The sequence below is a fragment of the Pelobates fuscus genome, chromosome 12, assembly GCF_036172605.1.
Source record: "Pelobates fuscus isolate aPelFus1 chromosome 12, aPelFus1.pri, whole genome shotgun sequence".
Classification (NCBI taxonomy): Eukaryota; Metazoa; Chordata; class Amphibia; order Anura; family Pelobatidae; genus Pelobates; species Pelobates fuscus.
In genome coordinates this window covers 34,265,460-34,286,397 of record NC_086328.1, presented here as the reverse complement: position 1 = coordinate 34,286,397, position 20,938 = coordinate 34,265,460, and the positions used below count along the sequence as shown (strand labels likewise).

General features: G+C 41.1%; 1 protein-coding gene across 1 annotated transcript in view; it reads left to right on the top strand.

Moving 5' to 3' along the window:
* The first annotated feature begins 3,528 nt into the window (after positions 1-3,528).
* Positions 3,529-20,938, top strand: part of BCO1 (beta-carotene oxygenase 1) — a 35,287-nt gene continuing 17,877 nt past the window's right edge. The window contains exons 1-5 of the mRNA XM_063437227.1: positions 3,529-3,725; positions 9,765-9,893; positions 10,776-10,905; positions 16,268-16,415; positions 20,214-20,361. Coding sequence (XP_063293297.1) covers positions 3,629-3,725; positions 9,765-9,893; positions 10,776-10,905; positions 16,268-16,415; positions 20,214-20,361 — 652 coding nt within the window. The 5' untranslated portion in view covers positions 3,529-3,628. The remainder of the gene's footprint in view (positions 3,726-9,764; positions 9,894-10,775; positions 10,906-16,267; positions 16,416-20,213; positions 20,362-20,938) is intronic.

Genomic DNA, 20,938 nt, shown 5'->3' with positions numbered 1-20,938 from the left:
ATCATCCACCACCACTGTTGTTTTTCATGAACATTAAGGCCTCTTTGTGTCGCAGAGCTCACTAGTGTGTTCTTTTTTTCTCAGAATGTTGTCACAGTTTACCAGGAGTTGGAGCACAAGGAGAATGCAAAAACCAAGGTGCAGTACAGATGAAGGGGTAAAACAAAGGCAGGGTCAGATGAGAAGCAGAAGTCAGGGCTGGTAGCGGAGTATCGTAGTCAGTAAGGCAGGCAGAGATCAGAGTCTAGGGAAACAGTCAGCAGAGTAACAAAGAAACACCAAACAAACAAAATGACCAGATACCAGGCCTCAGGCAGAGCTGGCTTTTACAGCCTGCTGATTAGGAGCAGCTGACCCTAATTAGTAAGGGGCTGCAGGTGGATCAGCATTGCTCCATCAAGGAGTCAGGAAGCAGACAAATACAGGTAGATGCTGAAGCGGTGGACAGCAAGGTAGAGAACCTGAGATAAATGCAAGGTAGAGAACCTGTGACAAATACACCAAACTATAAACTTGATTTGGCAACTCCTCATGTTCCTGCTATCTCTCTGGTAGATTTTCTTTTCTGCAGCCTAAGGATGGCATGTTTCACTTGCATTAAAGGGACTCTCCAGTGCCAGGAAAACAATCCGTTTTCCTGGCACTGCAAGTCCCCTCTCCCTCCCACCACACAACCCCCGGTAGCTGAAGGGGTGAAAACCCCTTCAGGTCACTTACATGAGACCCCGCTGATGTCCCTCGTGGTGGTTTCTCCTCGCCGCCCTCCTCCCAGTGACTACGTCAGCCGGTGGGCGAGACTGATCCCGCCCGCCGGCCGAGGAAACCTAATGCGCATGCGCGTCATTGCTGCACACACGCATTAGAGCTCTCCATAGGAAAGCATTGAAAATGCTTTTCAATGCTTTCCTATGGGGAATTGAGCGACGCTGGAGGTCCTCAAACAGCGTGAGGACATCCAGCGACGCTCCTGTGCTATGGACACGGAAGTGCCCACTAGTGGCTGTCTAGTAGACAGCCACTAGGGGTGGAGTTAACCCTGCAACGTAATTATTGCAGTTTATAAAAAACTGACTGCAATAATTACACTTGTAGGGTTAATGGTAGTGGGAGTTGGCACCCAGACCACTCCAATGGGCAGAAGTGGTCGGGGTGCCCGGAGTGTCCCTTTAAGAGCTCCTTTGACCTCATGTTGTGGGTTCACAGCAACAGCTTCCAAATGCGAATGCCACACCTGGAATCAACTCCAGACCTTTTTTCCTGCTTAATTGATGAAGAAATAATGAAGGAATAGCCCACACCTGTCCATGATACAGCTCGAGGCCAATTGTCCTATTACTTTTTGTCCCTTAACCTAGTGGTGGCTACATATTAAAGAGCTTTATTATCTAAACCCTTCCTCAATTTTGGATGTGAATATCCTCTAATTAAAGCTGGGAGATTACACTTTAACCCTAAAAAACTGAAATTAAAAAAACTGTCAGTATTCAAATATTTTGTGAGTGTCACTTACTTAGAATTGGGTGTGTTGAAAACACATGTACAAAATGAAATCCCTGATTTGCAGAGATCATTTGAATTAATTGCCTTTATTATAATCGGTAAGTCAGTTTGAATCCCCAAATAAATTTAATATTCGGTGAAGGGTAAAACACATATTACATTTAAAATATAAACATTATTATTTAAAGAGGCAGATTATAATAAAAATGTTTCTGTGTGTGCATATTATTATGGTTTGTCCATTGGTGAAAATAGCATTTCAGGAAGACTTGCACCATGGATATCAAACAAACGTTCTAGTTTTCTTTAAACTCCAGCTCCCAACAAGGTCAGTAATCACTGTTAAGGCCAATGTTTGGCTGAAACAGGGCAGCTGCCCAGGGCTCAGTTACTCCTGGGGGGCCTAAGGAAGCTGCCCCATGGGCCCCCTGCTAATAGAACACTTGTTAGCCCACTGGGATACTAAGAAATCAGGATCCCCCAACCCTTTCATATTGCTCTGGACCGGGCCCTTACATACACACAGCTAGCCCTCTCACACAGTCCCCTACATACTGACCATGCAGCCTCCCACACACACTGGTCTATCATTCTGTTTGTTCCCCCACGGCATGCTACGAGGAAGTGAGGTCATATCACTTCCTCCCAAGTAACAGGGTGCCTGTCAGTGGGGTAGGAACGCGGATTCATCACCAAATGGATATCAATTTGGTTGAGGAAACCACGACACAATGTTGGATCAACGCTATAGCACTGTGGTGGCGTCATGTGAACTACGTGAGCAGGAACGGGTATCGGTTCGGGAATGGGTTCGGGCACAGCAGCAGGAACCCCCATGAATGGCAGGTTGCAAGTGGGCAGTACGAGCCAGTATGGTTTGTAAAGCTTGAGCAAACTGATCCATACGGTGGTCTAAACCATCCATTCTAGCCTCCTGATTCACTAACAGCTTTGGAATGTCAGCAGGTTCCATTATGGCCCTGTTGTAATGTCACGATTTGGGAACCTAACACGCTAACAGGTCACAGATGGTAAAGGGTGCAATACCGGTCCTTAGAATGGCCGGGTTAAGCACACGAAGAATAGTCAGGAGACAAGCCGAGTAAAGGGAGCCAGAAAACAGGAGAACGAGAAACAAGCCGAGGTCAAAGGAATGGAGAATACAGGAGAATCGGAGTAACAAGCCAAAGAATCGGTAACCAGAGAGAAACACAAACAAACTGCAAAACAGGTATCACAAGACCACAACAGGGCACTGAGAGACAGGAAAGGTAAGTATTTAAATCCTGTGCTTAATTCTGATTGGATAACTTCCAATCAGAATTAACAATCACACGTGGGAGATATCGTATATATCTAAACTTTACCATACCCGGTGACACGAACTATAGAGATGCCACTGGCACCATCTACTGAAATATGCTCCTTATCAAAAACGTGAACAAAAAAGAAAAATTATAGTAAACCATATAATACGTCTACATCATGTTTTTTTTTTTTCTGAAAACAGCAGATTATCGAAGTACTATATTTACAATAACTAAAAATGATATCATCTAGAAATTGACACATTTTATCTGCTGATTCCTGAAATGAAAACACATTGTGAAGTTCCAGTTCATAAGCCTTTTGGAGTCCCCTCGCTTCTTTTTAACGTAAGTCAAACTTGTCATGTTGAATTCAGTTGTTTGTTTCGTCCTCTCATTACACAACGCAGCAAAACATGTTGGTGTTTCACAAATCACTCTTTTTCCTTGGCAGGTGTTTGAGTTAAATTAGGAATCACCAACCTATGGCACAATTACAAAAAAGAAAGAAAGACAAAGATAAAAGAAGTCGAAAGACTCCACACTGGTCATCACATGGTTAAACCCTCATATGTATTTACTACTTCTCTATAATAAAGCAGTTCAGAGATAAGCTCCTTGGTTCTGACAGAGGAGGAGGGAGATGGAGTGGGTGTGAGTCTGTGAGTACAGGAGGGGGGTGGAAATTGCTATTGTGCAGTTATAAACAAACCATCAGCTACAGCCTGCACTTTGACCAAGACATCTCTATAAATAACCTTCGAAGAGAACAAGTGGGGAAACGGGGAGAGACAAGCCATATTCTACAAGCTGTACCGGCCATGGAGAGTAAAAATGCACTGGTGGATTCAGTGGTAGATGTTATCTTCTGCTCAAACCGCAGCGAATGCCCTGAGCCAGTAAAAGCAGAAGTGCAAGGTAAGCACCAATTTTCCTTGCTGTACCCCCACCTGGTTAGTTGACTCTGGTGGTAACAGAGGTCAGCGAGAGAAGAACTGTAGGTGCTTTGGACCAAGATGCCTGTGATGCTTAGAACTGGCTGTCAATCATGCCGGTTACAGTTCATAGCACCTGCAGTGCCCAGAGGGAACACAAGACGCAAAAATAAATCCATCTGTAAATGTAAGCTTGTTGCACTATATATTACTGCCATGCGATGTATGTTAAAAAAATAAATAATATATATATATATATATATATATATATACTAAAAATTTATATACTGAAAAAAAAACAATAAAATCATTTGTAGCTCACAGTGCACGTGATAAGGTATATTTGTCATTTGGATAGCACCAACACAAGACAGGTGTATAATACTTTGTAATATGGATGAATAGAGTTATTTGCTTAAGTGCGAACTGTCAAGAATTTATAGTGACTTACAAAATGTAGGCCTAAATAGCCAAACTTAAAACATAGCTGACTGGGAGACCTCAACCCGCGCAATTTCTGCTATTTTCCCTCCAGAGATTTCGGCTATTTTCGTCTAAAATGTAACATTTATTTAAAATTCTAGACAATTCACACTTTAGTAAAAAAAAAAAAAAACGTTAAGTCTTTTCAGCATCACTAAATAGGATTGCTCTCTTCATTTATTGTAGTTGTACCACATGTGATATTTGCAATAATATAAGGAGATACTTGTCTGCTGTGCTTTTTATGCAAAATGAAAGTCAGGTTATCAAAAAAAGGAACGTGTTGATTTAAAGTGTAGACTTTAAAATGGAAGTCATAAAAATAGGGGTTTACACCCTATTTGTTTATTTTTTGGGGGAGGTTTTATATTTGAAAACCTATAGGGTAGTGCTACATATTAAATAAAATTGCCTGCTTTTTCACGCTTTTTAACAAATTAAAATGAAAGTACGTTTTTCTTATAATTTTTCTAGTTCATATTTTACTATGTAGCGTAAGATTTAATTTTGTATTTGAATAAAAGTTTAAATTAGTTAAATTAAGTCAGTCACATTATTTAGTAAATTAGCCTATTTTGACTATATGTACGTAGCTATGTGTGTTTGCGGTACGTAGGTATATGTGTCCATGTAAAAATATGTGTGTTTATATGTTTATGTAATTTTTTTTCAAGTAGTCCTATTAGTGCAGTGATGCAAAATAATAGAGTACTACAGAATTCTTAAGTATTTATTTTTTGGCAGAGTAAGAGAAAGAACTGGAATCATACTGCATCATGGGAACTTTGAGTAAATTAACCCTTCCCTCAGAGTGTCAAGCTGTGTTAATTAGAGAGGAGTAGCTTGTTAAGGAAAACATTAAGCATGGTCCATAGGGTTCAAATGATGTGTCATCACTCCGTGACCCTGGCCAGTGGCCATGTTAGTTCTACATCACTGGCAGATCCATTCTATCCGGTTACTATTGTTATTATTAAGTCAGGAGGATTCGTGTCTGCTTTGTGATGAGCTTCACTGGCGAAGCGTGCACGTCAGGGGCTCTGGACACATACTGACACATTATTGGTGTCGGCACCTAACTCTCTGCTTACCAATTGCTAAATTACCGACATCAAGTTCTTTCACGTCCAGCATCTCAGGAGTGCATATTGGAGACTCTTAACACTAATTTTGTGTACTCTGTACATACTTTATTTCTCTTTCTTTTTCCTTTATTATGTTTATGGGGGAGATAAGGGAAGACCAGGCATTTTATTAAGGGGTGCCCTCGAAGGCACCAGACTCAGGAATCTTTATTCTATACGCCTTCCTCTGTCACTGTCAGTATATTTTCTACTACCTAGGCAACCTGTTCAAAACTGTTTGCAAACCCTCTCTTTATACTTTGACCTATTATTTAGATACAGCTAGCACTTAGGCTACTTGTGTGACTTTTAACCGGTTAACTGCTGCCTGTCAGCAGTCCTTCACAGGTGAGCTACTACTTTGTGCTCTGCTGTGGTCAAGCATAAGAGAACACCATTCAGTGCAGGCAGCCGTTGTTACACTAGAATATACTGCTAGGTATCTTGCAGAAAAAACGGAGCCAGGTCAGCAACCCCTTATTTTTCACTTCACTGCTTGACAGAAACCTTTATTTATTATCAATACGCTGCTATGATCTAGGCAGCTTTTGTGATATTTAACTGGCTAATCGCCGTCTATCAGAAATCTGTCTTAGCTGAACCATTATCTTTGATCTTTCAGAGGTTAAGCACCATAGAACATTATCAATTATTGTATGTGGAGCTAACCCATGCCGTTAGTTGTAATATCATGTAGGGATTTACTTATCCATAAATCTTTTAACTATTGACAGCACTGGTTTAGCAGTCGTCTTATCTCCCCCTTCTTGTTACAGCTATAAGTGATATATAATACAGTATCACCTCTATTACTTGGGAATACACTGATGTTATATTATAGCAAAACAGTATTGCTTCAGCATTAGTGTTATTATGTATACACTTTTACAGCTTGTATAAGTAGTCACAGCGTTTTACTCGCTGTATAGTCTCCACTCACTCCTGCTGTTCATATTATTATTTTTCTTTAATATATTTTCATTTTAGATTTATTTATTAAAAGTTACTTTTTAAGCTTATAATCTTCTCAGTAAATCATACACAGGTAGAATGGCATTTTTTTTCTTTTTTTTTGTTTATTCTCCATGATATTCACCATTTAGGGGTTACCCCCCTTTTTTTGTGCCTTCTACCTTGTGATATCTAAATTTTGGCCCTAGGTTAATTCTTTTCATTTTCTTCGTATAACTGCTTTGTGCAATATGTTGCAGGTCTCCTAATGAGCACTGGGGACCGCAAAATAATACACAGATATCAGAGACACTGCCGTGTTCAGTTAATTAGTAACATACGCAAAACAGAAATCCATTGAAATATTTACTAAGCGAAACATGCTGGTTAAGGACTCTTAAGCCATTAATAAATTGTGCGCCGATATTTATCCTTCTGCTGTTTTTAAAAGCAACGTTGGCTTGATCATGTCATGCTATGAAAACAGCTGTTTAAGTTACAGTCTAGAAGTACAGCTGAATTTTTGCTAAGTGCAGAGTTTTGCGCTTTTTTTGTTTCCCCTGCAGAGCTTTGTGCTGCCTTGACACAATACATGGCCTTTTGGTGCCTTCTATACAAGCTGTAGAACCTTGTGTTGCCTCCAGAGCCCTTCAGTGCCTTCTTGCTCACTGTAGAGTCTTATCCCTTGTTTCCACTTGCAGCACCATTTGCATCATTGCTCATCTAAAATGAGCCTCCTGAGCCTTGTGCCTCCTGATTTCTCACTGTAGAGCCTTGTGCTGCATTGCTCATCCATACTGAACCTTGCAATGATTCATCATCATCCACCCCCCCCAAATGTCTGCCTTTTGTACTTGCTCTGGCAAGTAGCCTGCAATTACTTTCTTCTGTCTCCTCCAACACAAGCAGAGCTCAAGGCAGCTTCTTTCCCCTCCAGAAGCTCAATCTCTTAGTGTTGCCTTCATTTGGACAGGTCTGTGTTGAAGGGAAAGCATCTCACATCACTATCATGCGTTTATAGACCTTCTACTCCTTAATTAGCTTGAGTAGAATTTCTTTCATTGATTTGCGTTAGAGGCCCTTTACGTTATCATTTAAAAACCTTCCATGCTTCTATCAGTGGCCATCCTTGGCTCTATAGCAGTTATAACCATCAATGGCCCCCCAGATGTTTGTGAACTCTATAATGATGCTTTGTTAGTTTGAAGGCCCCAGATGCTTAGCTGAGTAGCAACGTTCATTATCACAGCAAACTATAGCGATAAGTATACCGTGTCCATGAACATGTCACTGTTGTCACTACTGGTGAGTTTATAGAGCCCTACAAACTGTGTTTTGTCAACAACATCAAAACGTATTAGAGAAAATTAAACAGAGGTATTATAACTAAATGACAGGAAGGTGTGTGTAATATCTTAAGGTGAAAATACCAAAAGGTCAGACCCATATGGTTGAAGTACTGCTAAAGGAATGAACAGAATACAAACATGGCAATCCCACTACTGCAACATAAAATTTATGATAATCTGGCAGATATAGTGTAGCATTATTGGGACACAAATTATATGAATAAATAATAAACACCACATTGAAAGAAAGGGAAATTGGAGAACTGAACTTGTAATTTCAAAACAGAGGGATCAAAGTATTCTCTTCTACAAAGTGGTGCAAAAAGGTAAACGTGGAGGAATCATCAATGGAATGTGATTGTTGGTTCCTCTAATTTCCATAAAAATCGGCTTACTTTTTGTAGTTTAGTTTAAACCACTTTTTAGTATAGAACACTTATAAATGTCCTTCAATATAGGTGGAGTAAACACTGTCAAAATACAGCTTGTGTAGGAACTTCCTGTGGAACTTATTGTCAGGTTGTGTCAATAGTGAGACAATGTGACATTACATCATCTATTTTGATGCAGGATGCTGCCCTGTGCACCTTTTTTTTTTATTCTTTATTTATGCAGTGACACATGAGAAACAGTCATACAATTTCATGGCATGTGCAGAAGCCGATAAAAGTAATATGCTCAGATACGCTTTCCAAGCATGCCAAGTATGTTTACCATCCGTCATAAATTTTCATATTCATATAAAGAAAACAGAGAAAACTTAGAAACATAGGTACAATTGAGTGAAGCACTGGTAGTATGATTCCCTGGGGTCCAGTGTTGGCTCAGGCTGATGGGAGTCAGAGTTCCAACTCTGAGTCCCTCCTCTCCTTCCTCCCGTTCGGCTCCTGGGTTAAGCTGGGAAGAGTGACCGGGGCAGACACTTCCTCCAAGTTCTGACTGGGTCGCGCTGTTAAAGCATGGCAGCGCTGACCAGGCCCCCTGGAAATTAATTGTCATCGGTTGGACCTAACAGCATGGGCCACCTGATAGGTTCCTTCAATGTGGCCCCGGCAGTTTTTTCATGTGGGCCGGAGCCATGTTCCTTAGCTGGCAGGGACCATGATTGCAGTGGTCCACCGGGTGGCCGGTCCTGCTGTAATGATGGGCCCAGTGGCAGCTGCGACCCCTGTGACCTCGGTAGTTCAGCCACTGCACGTGGGGTATCATTGTACTAAAATAGTAGCATAAAACAAAAGTGGGGTCGTAACAGTAGTGGACACACTTAGTCTATGCAATTCCCCATGAGAATAAAACACGTGTGAAAGATACATAACATTAAATAACTAGAAGATATGACTGAGGTTACAATACAATTTTTGTAAAATACTGATCCTGACTGCGTTGGAGTTTCTCTGAAATGGGACTACTTTGTGAAATCAGAGGTTGCTTGTCCCCCCTTATCAGAGCTCCACTGTCAACTTTTTGAAGATTTGAAGCATTTGGGGAATGCTTGTTATAAGGATTCATTACATTTTGGAGGCCCTGGGTTTAGGCCTGCAACACGAAATTAGGTCCCTTTCAGTCCCAAGTAAGATGGCTGGTATAAATCTCCTTCACTTTCCAAACCGTTACTGATGTATTCGAGTAGGGTTGTGCCACTCTGAAGGTTGATTGTTTGTCTGTATGGAAATGGGTCTTCGTTTCTAACATAAGTTAGTGTTCTGCTAAACGGACACTAATACTTTGTATCACGGAAACAACAGAATGACTAAATATTAGGAGCGCCACTTATTACAGGCATGCAAAATTAAGCCCTGCGCTCAAACTCCCACTATTCCTAGGTGGCCGCAATGAACATAGTACACGTCAGCCCCAAACCATACAATAAATAAAATAAAAAATAAAAATTTACTTGAACACTATTCCAAATCTCTATGCACATTTACATAAATGGTGGTCCTCTAATTACAACTGAATGTACAAAGGCTTTTTTTTGTTATAGTAACTCACTTATAAAGACGGATTTGAAGAATAGCAGTCATACCTTTCTTTCAGAACGCCTGCACAAGATGTTTTACTTCAGCAAAATAGGTGATAGTACTATTCTAACCTGATATATTATTTACATCACAGGACATATACCAAAATGGCTGCAGGGAACATTACTACGCAATGGCCCTGGAAAACACACTGTAGGGGACATGTCCTATAATCACTGGTTTGATGGCCTGGCCTTGCTACACAGTTTCACTTTCAAAGATGGTAAGTCTTGGCTTTTCAAATTAAGTAGAAGTAAATCTTCATACATATCATACGCTATTATGCAAATATATAGTTCTTAAAGCTGTCATCATCTTTATTACTGAAAATAAAATAATGAATTATAACCCTTTTGTATATACATATGTATATGTATGCCCCTGTTCACGGAGTCCTTGGTAATTTCTCCACTGTAAAGTAATCAGCAGGAACATTGCATTCATTTATTTGGAGGTGTCCCAGTTCTGAACTATATACATGTATGTTGTTTTTTAAACTCATTGAGGGATATTTATCAAAGTGCATTGAAACGTCACACTTTGTTCCATTCCATTCATGTTGATCATACTCATTAAAGTCTTCTAAGATTCGTCTAAAAAGTGACAGGTTTCTTTGTAGCAAATTCTGCCAATTTTTACAGACAGTTCCATCTCGGAAGATCTCAAAACTTAAAATGGTGGAAAAACGAAAAATAAAACAGAACATATTTTTTTGTTGTAAAAGTGGCTGAAAGATTGCTAAATTTGTTCTGTCTCCGAATATACATATATTCAAAAAATGACAGGGAGCAAAAGAATGAACAAATGAAAAAACTGACAGATGTAATAAATTTCGCCAACAATTGGCCAAAACTGAGATGTAAAAATGTTAGCAAGACTTTGATAAATCTCCCCCAGCTTTCTCATGCATAACTCCAAAAGTGCGGAATAACCTGTCAGAGAATATTAACTCAGTCACCGGTCTAAACTCCCAAAAATTCCCAACGATTTCAACCAAAAACAACTGCACTCAATGCAAATTTATAATCGTGACTACACAATTACAATTTGAATTGTAAATATATCTGATTTATGTGAAGTCACAATCTGCTTTCCTAATTGGCAGGTGAAGTTTACTACAGAAGTAAATTCCTACGCAGCGATACCTATAACTCTAATATGGAGGCCAATAGGATAGTGGTTTCAGAATTTGGCACCATGGCTTACCCAGATCCCTGCAAAAATATATTCTCAAAGTAAGTAAACTGATACTTCCTCTGTGGCTAATACTATTTGCTTCATGCAGTATCTTAGCTCATAAACCTGGCTCAATTAATTATTACACACCCAACATGCACACTGACCTTATTAACTGGTATTTGAGATCAACCTTAGAAATACATTTTAAGTACATACATTTGGTGTGCCAAAATCATTTGTCATAGTGTATGTTTGGCAGATTGAACAGTAGGTGGAGCTGTAGCAAGCAGGACATACTCTTAAGGAAGTGTAGGGTTTCCATGTTCCATTCGTCTCTATGATGTCTTTTATTTATTTATTATTGCCATTTTATAGCACCAACAGATTCCGTAGCGTTTCTCAATATTATGAGAGGGGGGATTTAACTATAAATAGGATAATTACAAGAAAACTTACAGGAACGATAGGTTGAAGAGGGCCCTGCTCAAACGAGCTTACAGTCTATAGGAGGTGGGGTATAAGACATGTTAGGACAAGAAATATCAATCAAATAAGGTGGGAGTGAAGCAGAGCTGGAGGAGAGAGTAGAGTGTTGCCCATTAGGAGAGAGCAAGAGACAGATATATGAGGTAGAGGTTACTCTGGGAGGCCATAAACTTTCCTAAAGAAATGGGTTTTAAGGCACTTCTTAAAAGATGCAAGACTAGGGGAGAGTCTGATCATAGTAGGCAGGCTATTGCATAGGAAGGGAGCCGCCCGCGAGAAGTCCTGCAAGCGTGAGTTGGCCGTACGGGTGCGAGCAGCGGACAGGAGAAGGTCAAGGGCAGAGAGGAGAGACTGAGAAGGGGCATACCTATGGATCTGTGAAAAGTTATAAGAGGGGCTAGAATTGTTCAATGCTTTATATTTATGGGCTTGTACTTTGAATTGACTCATATAAGATACAGGAAGCCAAAATAAGGACTGACAGAGGGGTGAAGCGTGAGAGGACTGACTAGAGAGGAAAATCAGTATACAATAGTGATAGTGGAATTCACAGATTGTGGGTATGTGTGGTAACACTAAATGTTACAAACCACATGAGTGGAAACCCCTTACACCACTCAAAAAATCATAAATAATGCATACAATAGGTGGAACACGTCTTTGGCTCTATAAAAAGAAATAATATAACATAGTACAATATTTTCAGAAAAAAAGTTAAGTATGGTTATTGCAGGTAGTGGTACTCACAAACATGGAGCCAAATCTTAGCATATGGCTCTCATGGGTAGCGCAGTAGGACTCTTAGCAGGATGTCCCCATCCCTCTTCTAGTTGATCCTTATCAAATCTGCAAGGCTGCTGGTATAATGACAGATCCAGAGATATTTCTGTCAGATAAGGTTTTTATTGAGCAAAGAATAATGAAAATATTAAAATGGAATTTCTAATAAGTATAAAAAAGTCCAAATAAAGTACAAACTGGATAAAAGATTGTAAACTTGGTTCTTCTGTAGATCCGATCTGCTCAATAAAAGCCTTATACAACAGAAATATCTCTGGATCTGTCATTATACCAGCAGCCTTGCAGATTTGATAAGGATCAACTAGAAGAGGTATGGGGACGTCCTGCTAAGAGTCCCACTATGCTACCCATGAGAGCAATATAGAAACATAGAATGCTAAGATTTGGCTCCGTGTTTTTGAGTACCACTACCTGCAATAACCATACTTAACTTTGTTCTGACAATATTGTATTATGTTATATTATTTCTTTTTATAGAGCCAAAGACGTTCCACCTATTGTATCTATTATTTAGAGGGGAAAATCAGTCTGGGAAGTCCAATTAGGAGAGGGTTACAATAATCCATGGGGGAAATTACTAGAGCATGGACAAGCTCTTTAGTAGCATCTTGCGTAAGAAAGGGGCGGATGCGGGCTATGTTTTTAAGATGGAATCTACAGGATTTGGCAACATACTGGATGTGAGGCTCAACGGTGAGGCCAAAATCAAGTATGACACCAAGACAGCGTGCTTGCAAGGGTGGACTGATGTGGATACCACTAACTTGAAGGGAGAGCGAAAGAGGAGGATCAGTATTGGGAGGAGGAAAGACGAGGAGCTCAGTTTTAGAGAGATTGAGTTTCAGAAAGCAGGAGGACATCCAGTCAGAGATGGAAGAAAGGCAAGCCGTGACACGTTGCAGCACGGCAGGGAAGAGTTCCGGGGAGGAGAGATATAACTGGGTGTCATCAGCGTAGAGGTGATAGGGGAATCCAAATGAGGTAATACGTTTGCCAAGAGAGGCAGTGTAAAGAGAAAATAGAAGGGGACCAAGGACAGATCCTTGGGGGACTCCAACCGAGACAGGACGAGGGGAGGAGGTATTATATGAAAAGGAGACACTGAATGAGCGTTGGGAGAGATAAGAGGAAAACCATGAGAGGACAGAGTCACAGAGACCGAGTGACTGAAGAGTTTGAAGAAGGAGAGCATGATCAACAGTGTCAAAGGCAGCAGAGAGGTCAAGAAGAATTAGTATGGATTTGGATTTAGCTGCAATTAGGTTGTTAGCAACTTTGATAAGAGCAGTCTCAGTAGTGGAGAGGACGGAAGTCATATTGAAGAGGGTCAAGGAGAGAGTTGGAATTGAGGAAGTGAGACATACAGATAAAGACAAGTCTTTCCAGAAGCTTTGAGGGAAAAGGGAGCAGGGATATGGGACGGTAGTTAGAGGGGGTGGATGGGTCAAGAGATGTTTGTTTCAGGATAGGTACTACAGTGGCATGTTTAAGGTCGGCTGGGGCAACGCCAGAAGAGAGAAAGCAGTGTAAGATGTGTGTTAAGGAAGTCACAAGACAAGGGGAGAGAGATCTGATAAGGTGAGTTGTCACAGGTTCAAGCGGGCAAGTGGTGGGGCAAGAGGAAAGGAGAAGCGCAGCCACCTCTTGTTCAGTAGCCTGGGAGAAAGTCTGAAGGGTAGGAAAGGCATGATCTATGTGTGGTTGAGAAAGAAAACGGCAAGGTGGGGCGAATTCTTTCCTTCAATCTTGTCGGTAAAGTAACATGCAAAGCTATCGGCTGTAAGGTTAGTTTGGGGGGGTGGCCACAGCAGGGCAAAGAAGAAAGTTAAAGGTCTCAAATGGATGCCTGGGATTGCGGGAGCATGAACTCATAAGAAAGGAAAAATATGACTGACTGGGTGTGAGACTTTCTCCAGGAACGTTCAGCACAACAGGAGCATCTTTGCAGGTAGCAGGTTGATTTAGTATGCCACGGTTGGGGGCGTGTCCTCCGCGAGGTGCATGTTTGGAGCGGGGCTGCAGTGTTCAAGGCAGAGGTAAGGGTAGTGTTATATGTGGAGATGGCCAGTGAGGGACAGCAGAGGGAAGGGCTGGATAGCAGTTGTGAATCAATATCAGCTGACAGCTGCTGGAGGTCAGTAGAATTAAGGTTCCTTCAGAGTTGAGGGGGGTTAGATTAAGGTTGTTGTGTTTGGGGGGTACTCGCAGGAAAATGAAAAGAGGTGGTGATCAGAGAGAGAAAATGGAGTGTTGAAGATAATAGACACTGTACATGCATAAGAGAAAATGAGGTCGAGGGTATTGCCAGCTACATGGGTGGGAGAATTAGCCCACGGCGATAGCCCAAGGGAGGAAGTAATTGAAAGTAGTTTAGAGGCTGCTGAGGTCAAGAGGTGGGTTAATGAGAATATTGAAGTCCTCGAGAATTAGGGATGGAATATTAGAAGAGAGGTAGCCAGGCAGCAAAGTGGTCAAGGAAGAGGAGAGGTGGACCAGGGAGGCGATAAATAACGTCAATGTTAGCATAGAAGGGTTTAAAAAGGTGAATTGAATGAATTTCAAATGATGGGAAACAGAGGGATGAGGGGGTGGGTAGAAGTTTGAAGGAGCAGTGAAGTGAGAGTAGAAACCCTACACCACCACCTTTACATTCAGAGTGTCTTGAGTTGTGGGTAAGTTGAAGACCACCAAAGGATAAAGATGCAGGGGAAGCAGTGTCAGAGGGGAAGAGCCATGTTTCTGTTAAGGCTAGTAAATCTAGGGAACGAGAGAGGAAACCATTAAATAGTTAGTCTTCATGTTTTAATGCATTAAATACGCATTGTACAGAGCTACGGAATTCTTTGGTGCTATGTAAGTTATAAAATAATAATAATTAAATAGGATGATATGAATATAATATCATTATGACCAAAAACGTAAAATTAAAAAAAATATATATATAAGGTTCGTTGGTGCACTGTTGAAAGTGTTCGTTGGTGCACTGTTTGGTGAATCCCACCCAAGATGAGACTGGGATGATGATTGGAACTGCGCAATAAGCTAATAACATACCATACCATAGTGTATGTGATAATTTTATATGTTCTGATAAACACAATTTTTGCTCCCTTGCCCTGCTTATGACATATATGTTTGACCGCAACTGAGCAAACGTGATCATTGAAAAGGAGTAATTCCAAATTAATTCAGGAGATTTGAAAGCGGCACTGTCACCTCCGCCCCTCCTCTGAAAAGTTGTATGGAGGATTACAACTTGTAGACCTAAATGCTGTACTCTAGGAGCTTAGGAGGATCCACCAGAGGAAGATGGCGGCGCCCACGAGGGACACGTGCAGGTAAGTAAGTCTCACCTTTACCTTTCCCCCTCGGCCACCATGACCCTCAAGTATGATGTCACCGTCAGGGGTCATTGCAAATTCTGCAAATTCCCCGGACTGTGCATGTGGCACTTTAAGTTTACCTTTGACTTTAGCTACTGAGTGTGAAAATGAGTTATTTCCGACTTGGTTTCCAGTCTGTTTCCTGTTTGTATGCATTATCCAATCACAAGAAAGCGGCTTCAACTTCAGATGCTTCTTGAATTTAAAAAAAAAGCAAACTTTTTATTTTTATTTTTTTAGTTTAGAGGTTATGGGTGCTAGGGAGAACTTCACCGAAATATATACTTCTGGTGTGTGGGATGCCCCCACATACGTGACTTATAGCACCATAACCATTACAATGAATTGTATTGGTATGGTGCATAGACCGCCTCTTTAAGTTAAAACAATATACTCCTAATCCCAAAGCAACAGCTATGTAATAATGCTCAGCGCAGACATTTACTGAAATAATAGAGGCGGACAAATTTTGCCCGCAGTGTTTATTCTCTGTGTGATGTGGTGAATTGACAGCTGGTTTGTAACATGTAATTGATATTACGTGAGCTAAAAAAAATATTAAATCAATAATAATTATGTTATTTTTTCTAATGCTATTTTTGCATGGTATGTTATTAACTTTCTTCAATGTAATGCTTTGTGAATAAATGTCTAGCTTGTATAACCCCATGACTCACCTAAAACATTAACCATTATTATGATGGGGAGGTTCTGTGTCCAGATCTACTGATTAAGTTGTACTTTGCAGAGCTTTCACTTACCTGTCACACGTGGTGCCTGAGTTCACAGATAATTGCCTTATCAACATTATAAACTATGGGAATGATTATTATGCCTCATCTGAAACCAATTTTATCAGGAAGATTGATCCTTCGACCTTGGAAACACTAGAAAAGGTATGATCCCTGCCATTTAGAGATACAAAAACACACAAACACCCATATATATATATATATATACAGGGCCGGTGCAAGGATTTTTGACTTCACATGCAACAATGCATTTTGCGCTAGACAAGAGGCTGGTGTTGAGTTTTGATTGTTAGTGTCAGTTGCTAATGAATTGCAACATGACCAGTTGAAAGCCAATCGCTATGTAGAGATTAGTGGCTGCAATTGGCTTTCATTAGTGGCAGCTTGTAACTCCCCATCGCTACTAAAAGTAGCAAAAGGCATTTTAGCGAGTAGCGGTTAACGAGTAAAATATAACGACAAGATTGTAAACGGGCCCTTAGAGATGTTGCATTCCCCTGCTGGTGAACCCTAAAGCTAAACTTTATTGTGTTGAGCAGGTCCTGCATGTACTCATATAAATTGCTCATCATACCTCCAGCAAGCTGAAGCACCATAGGTACGATATGCCTCCCAAATTGCATTGATGTAACAGAATAACTGTGTACACTTCTCAGGTTTTTTTCCCCCTATGATGCCAGGAAGTATGCCAAAAGTTTTTAGCCAATTACCGAAAGACTTCGGTATCCTCTGATACCTCTGTCTCCTCAATTCCTCCTCCTTTTTTGAATCCTTTCTATCTTCATCACTTACATCCATATACTCATCTAGTGAATATGTCGACATATTCCCCACGCCAAATATTTTCTCTTCTGTCAGGCTTAATATGAGCGCCCACTGGCCCGTGAACCCGTGAACGGGTTCTGTTTAAAAATGGTTGTTTGGTATATAAGGCAATCCATGGTATGGGACCAGACTATCTGAAGGATAAATTCACACGCTATGCTCCCAGTCGATCCTTGAGATCGGCTGATTTAGCCTTATTGAAGATTCCAAATTTTAAAAAGAAAAAGTGCGGAGGGAGAACGAGTGATGTTCAGGGAGCGCAATTTTGGAACTCCCTGCCCCTGACATTAAGACTTGAGAATGATCTACTGAAATTCCGCCGGAGCTTAAAAACAGTTTTATTTGCTCAGGCGTATGGGATTACATGAAATTTTTAACTTGGTTCAAATGCATGTGATTATAATGCTGTGGTTTTGCTGGATATTGTTTTGTCTGTTTTTATTGCTGGTATGCGCATCGAGACCCTATGGGTAATAAGACTGCGTTTTCTTAAGAATTTTTAATAAATAAATAAATAATAATAATAAATAAAAGGAACATGCACATTCTGCCTATCCGTATCTGAATACAACCTGTTAGTTCCATCCTCTCATTTTCCTCGGATACCAATGATGCTGTTCTTGATGTGAAGACAACGTCTGCCCCTTCTAACCTTTCCCCCAGCCCCACACTAGCACCCAAACTGAGTCCCAACCCCTTGGATACCACACCTGTCCAAAACCCTTACTCTGGCACTCAACTGCACTCCAAGTATTAACTAGAGATTTTAGACTTTCAAGTAGGCCTCCCGATTGTGGTGTATATTGGGACTCACCATCCGAACCCCCAGGCGATGTCATCCTTGGGGCTGCCGATTGCCACCTGTCTCAGCCACTCCTGTCATCTCCCTGTCCACTGATAGCGATCCAGTAGCCTGGCACCAAGTCTGTGCTGTAGGAACTTGTCTTGAAGATCTACAAGGCGGTGAAAACTGGGGAAGGCCGTACCCTAGATTCCTGACCTCACCTTTCCCCTCCTGTACCCTGTGATTTGCTCTGTCCAGATCGTGTCCTTTGTCTTGGCCCCTATTGCGGTTATGAATTTCTGAAGTGCCAGTGACCTCCCTATTCCTTATGCTCGGGTTACTTGACCTAGAAGCAGGATGTTGGTGGGCGGGTAAAAGGGTGGACCATTGATGTGAATCATGTAACCAGAACCGCACAAAAGGCTGAACATGCCCAAAAAGTCTGCACAAAGAATTAGATGCTTAGCGAGGCGTGAATGCACGTCAGACTGCCTGCCAATCATGCAGAATGACCAACCAAGGGCAAACAGCACCCTGAGATTGGCATAAATGCGTCTAATGATTTGCTTGCTCAACGCTTTCTAAGGGCTGTCCACTAGCACTCGCTGGCCCACTCCTCTCCTAACCTTCTTACCAGCAGGCAAAGGCTCCTGTTATACAGTCTGGGCAGAGAAAAGGTGTATGTAGTAAGTGTAGAAGAAAGGGAACATGCCACATTGTTTTCATAGTGTGCAAAGCCATGTGAAGAGTAGTTAAAAATAAATAAAGATGTCTTTTTTTTTTAAATCCACAGGCCTATTCCATAGGCATGGGCCTGGAGCTGCAGCTCCATCATATTAATCCAGCCCTGGCGGTAGGGCTTTGGCTCTCGTTTCGCCTCCAGAACTCCTGACATAGCTGTTCAAAGCGTGTGTCAAAATGTTCTCTCCAAGTCCGAAGTGATGAACTCTCCAATAGGGGAGTATGTTGAGGTGCAGCGGCCATCTTGGGCATGCCATGCAGTGTTCGAGCCACCTGGAGATTCTGTTGCAGGGGAGCTGTAAGTGCCTCCAGTGGGGAACGGGATATCCCCCACTGGTTCATAGGGGGAGTTGCGGGGCTGCAGGATGGTTGTCATGCTGAGCTGAAACAGCTCCCTGGCTGTCACTCAAAAGGAGGTTTCTTCCACTCCTCAAAGCTAACGGATGTGGCAGGCGTGCCGGGCTAGAAAACATCTACTGGCACTGGTGCCAAGGAAAAAGAATAGGGCTTGCAATGGCTGCAGATACAAGGTCTTCATCTTTTGCCAGCTGTTTTTTCATGTCCCCCACTTCCTCAAAGAAAAAAAAAGAAGAAAAAAAAGGCGAAGAAATGCATGCGGTTTTCTTTGGTATATCTACTAAAGAGTTAAAACAAATACATTTAAAAAAAATCAGTGGAGTGTTCCTTCAAACCTGTTGCAGCAACAAATCAGACTTAGGTCATGTAAGAAGCTGATGTTCTATATAAACACACCATTCATACTGAATACTACAGAAAGACGAGAAACGTTTCTACAATTATTTATACACTTCATGGGAAACTCGGCATCCCTCTGTGTGCCAGGAATGTGTGCGCTCAGTTCACCTCACTTAAGGTCACTGGCATTTATTAGCTGATGTTGAAACCCACAATTCCGTCACACTACTCGGATCCGTTTGTGCCAAATAAGATACATCAAAAAGTACAGCTAATATTAGGTTACTGAGTGCCAGACTATCATTTATCTGGAAAGGAATTACAAGGAAAGGCCAATAAGATTATTTAAAGATATACCCTGTACATCAGCAAAAACATACAGTCTTTCTTGTCCTTTTGAAATGCTGCATCCTCTATCACCGGCGTAGGCAACCTTTGGCATTCCAGATGTCATGGACTACATTTCCCATGATGCCAGCATTGTGACCATAAGTGCATTATAGGAGATGTAGACCACAAGATCTGGATTGCCAAAGGTTGCCTAGGCGAGCTCTATATATTTATATATATATTTATTCATCCTCCTTTCTTGATCCTCCTGCTTCCTCATCTTCTGTCCTTCTTTATCCTCCTTTCCCTCACCTCTCCTACTTCTGCTTCTCTTCCAGGTCAAACTCCCTTTTTAATTCTATCTGTTCCCATCCTACACCATCTGCTCTTGTCATACTTCCCCACTATCCTGCCCCCTTCTCCTACCTCTGCTCCTGTCCAACTTCATCATACTCTAATCCTGCCCCTTTCTCCTATCCCTGACAATATACAAATTAGTGCTATGCAAATGTCTTACTTCTAAAAGCCTTACATTGCTTTACTCTGGTATAAATGTATTTTTGCAGGTAGATTATCTGAAATATGTAACAGTGAATTTAGCGACCTCTCACCCCCACTATGACAGCGCTGGGAACACATTAAACATGGGAACATCAATCGGTGACAAAGGGAAGACAAAATATACTGTGTTTAAGATTCCTCCTGCTTCTGCAGGTAAGATACATCACTAAGGACTCTACATTTATATGAATAGAGATTTCATTTTTAAAGCCAATATCTGGGTTACAAATGGCATAATACTGCAGCTGATTGACCAAGTCTATGAAATATGACTTTGAAATAGTACTTAGGAAAAGAAGTTTGAATTTTTTTTTTAATCAAACCAATTTTCGAGAACCACCAATATCTGAGTTTTAGCAAGTATTTTCTTGCTTCTTTATTATTGGTGGTTCATGAAGACTGGTTCGAGTTAATACGTTTTAGCTATTTTCCTTCCTAAATGTTGATTGTTTTTGAGAAACTTTGACAATTACTAAAATCTTCATAACGTAAGGAAACATTCCATAGTTATGGGAAATCTCTGTATTTCAAACGTTTAACCTTTGGTGACAAAGATGTCAGAAATATAGTCTACAGCAGGGGTAGGCAACCTTCGTCACTCCAGATGTGGTAGACTACATCTCCCATAATGTTCTTATAGCCGTAATGCTGGTAGAGCATCAGAGAAGATGTGGTCCACAACATCTGGAGTGTCAAAGGTTGCCTTCCCCTGGTCTACAGCATTTGAAGT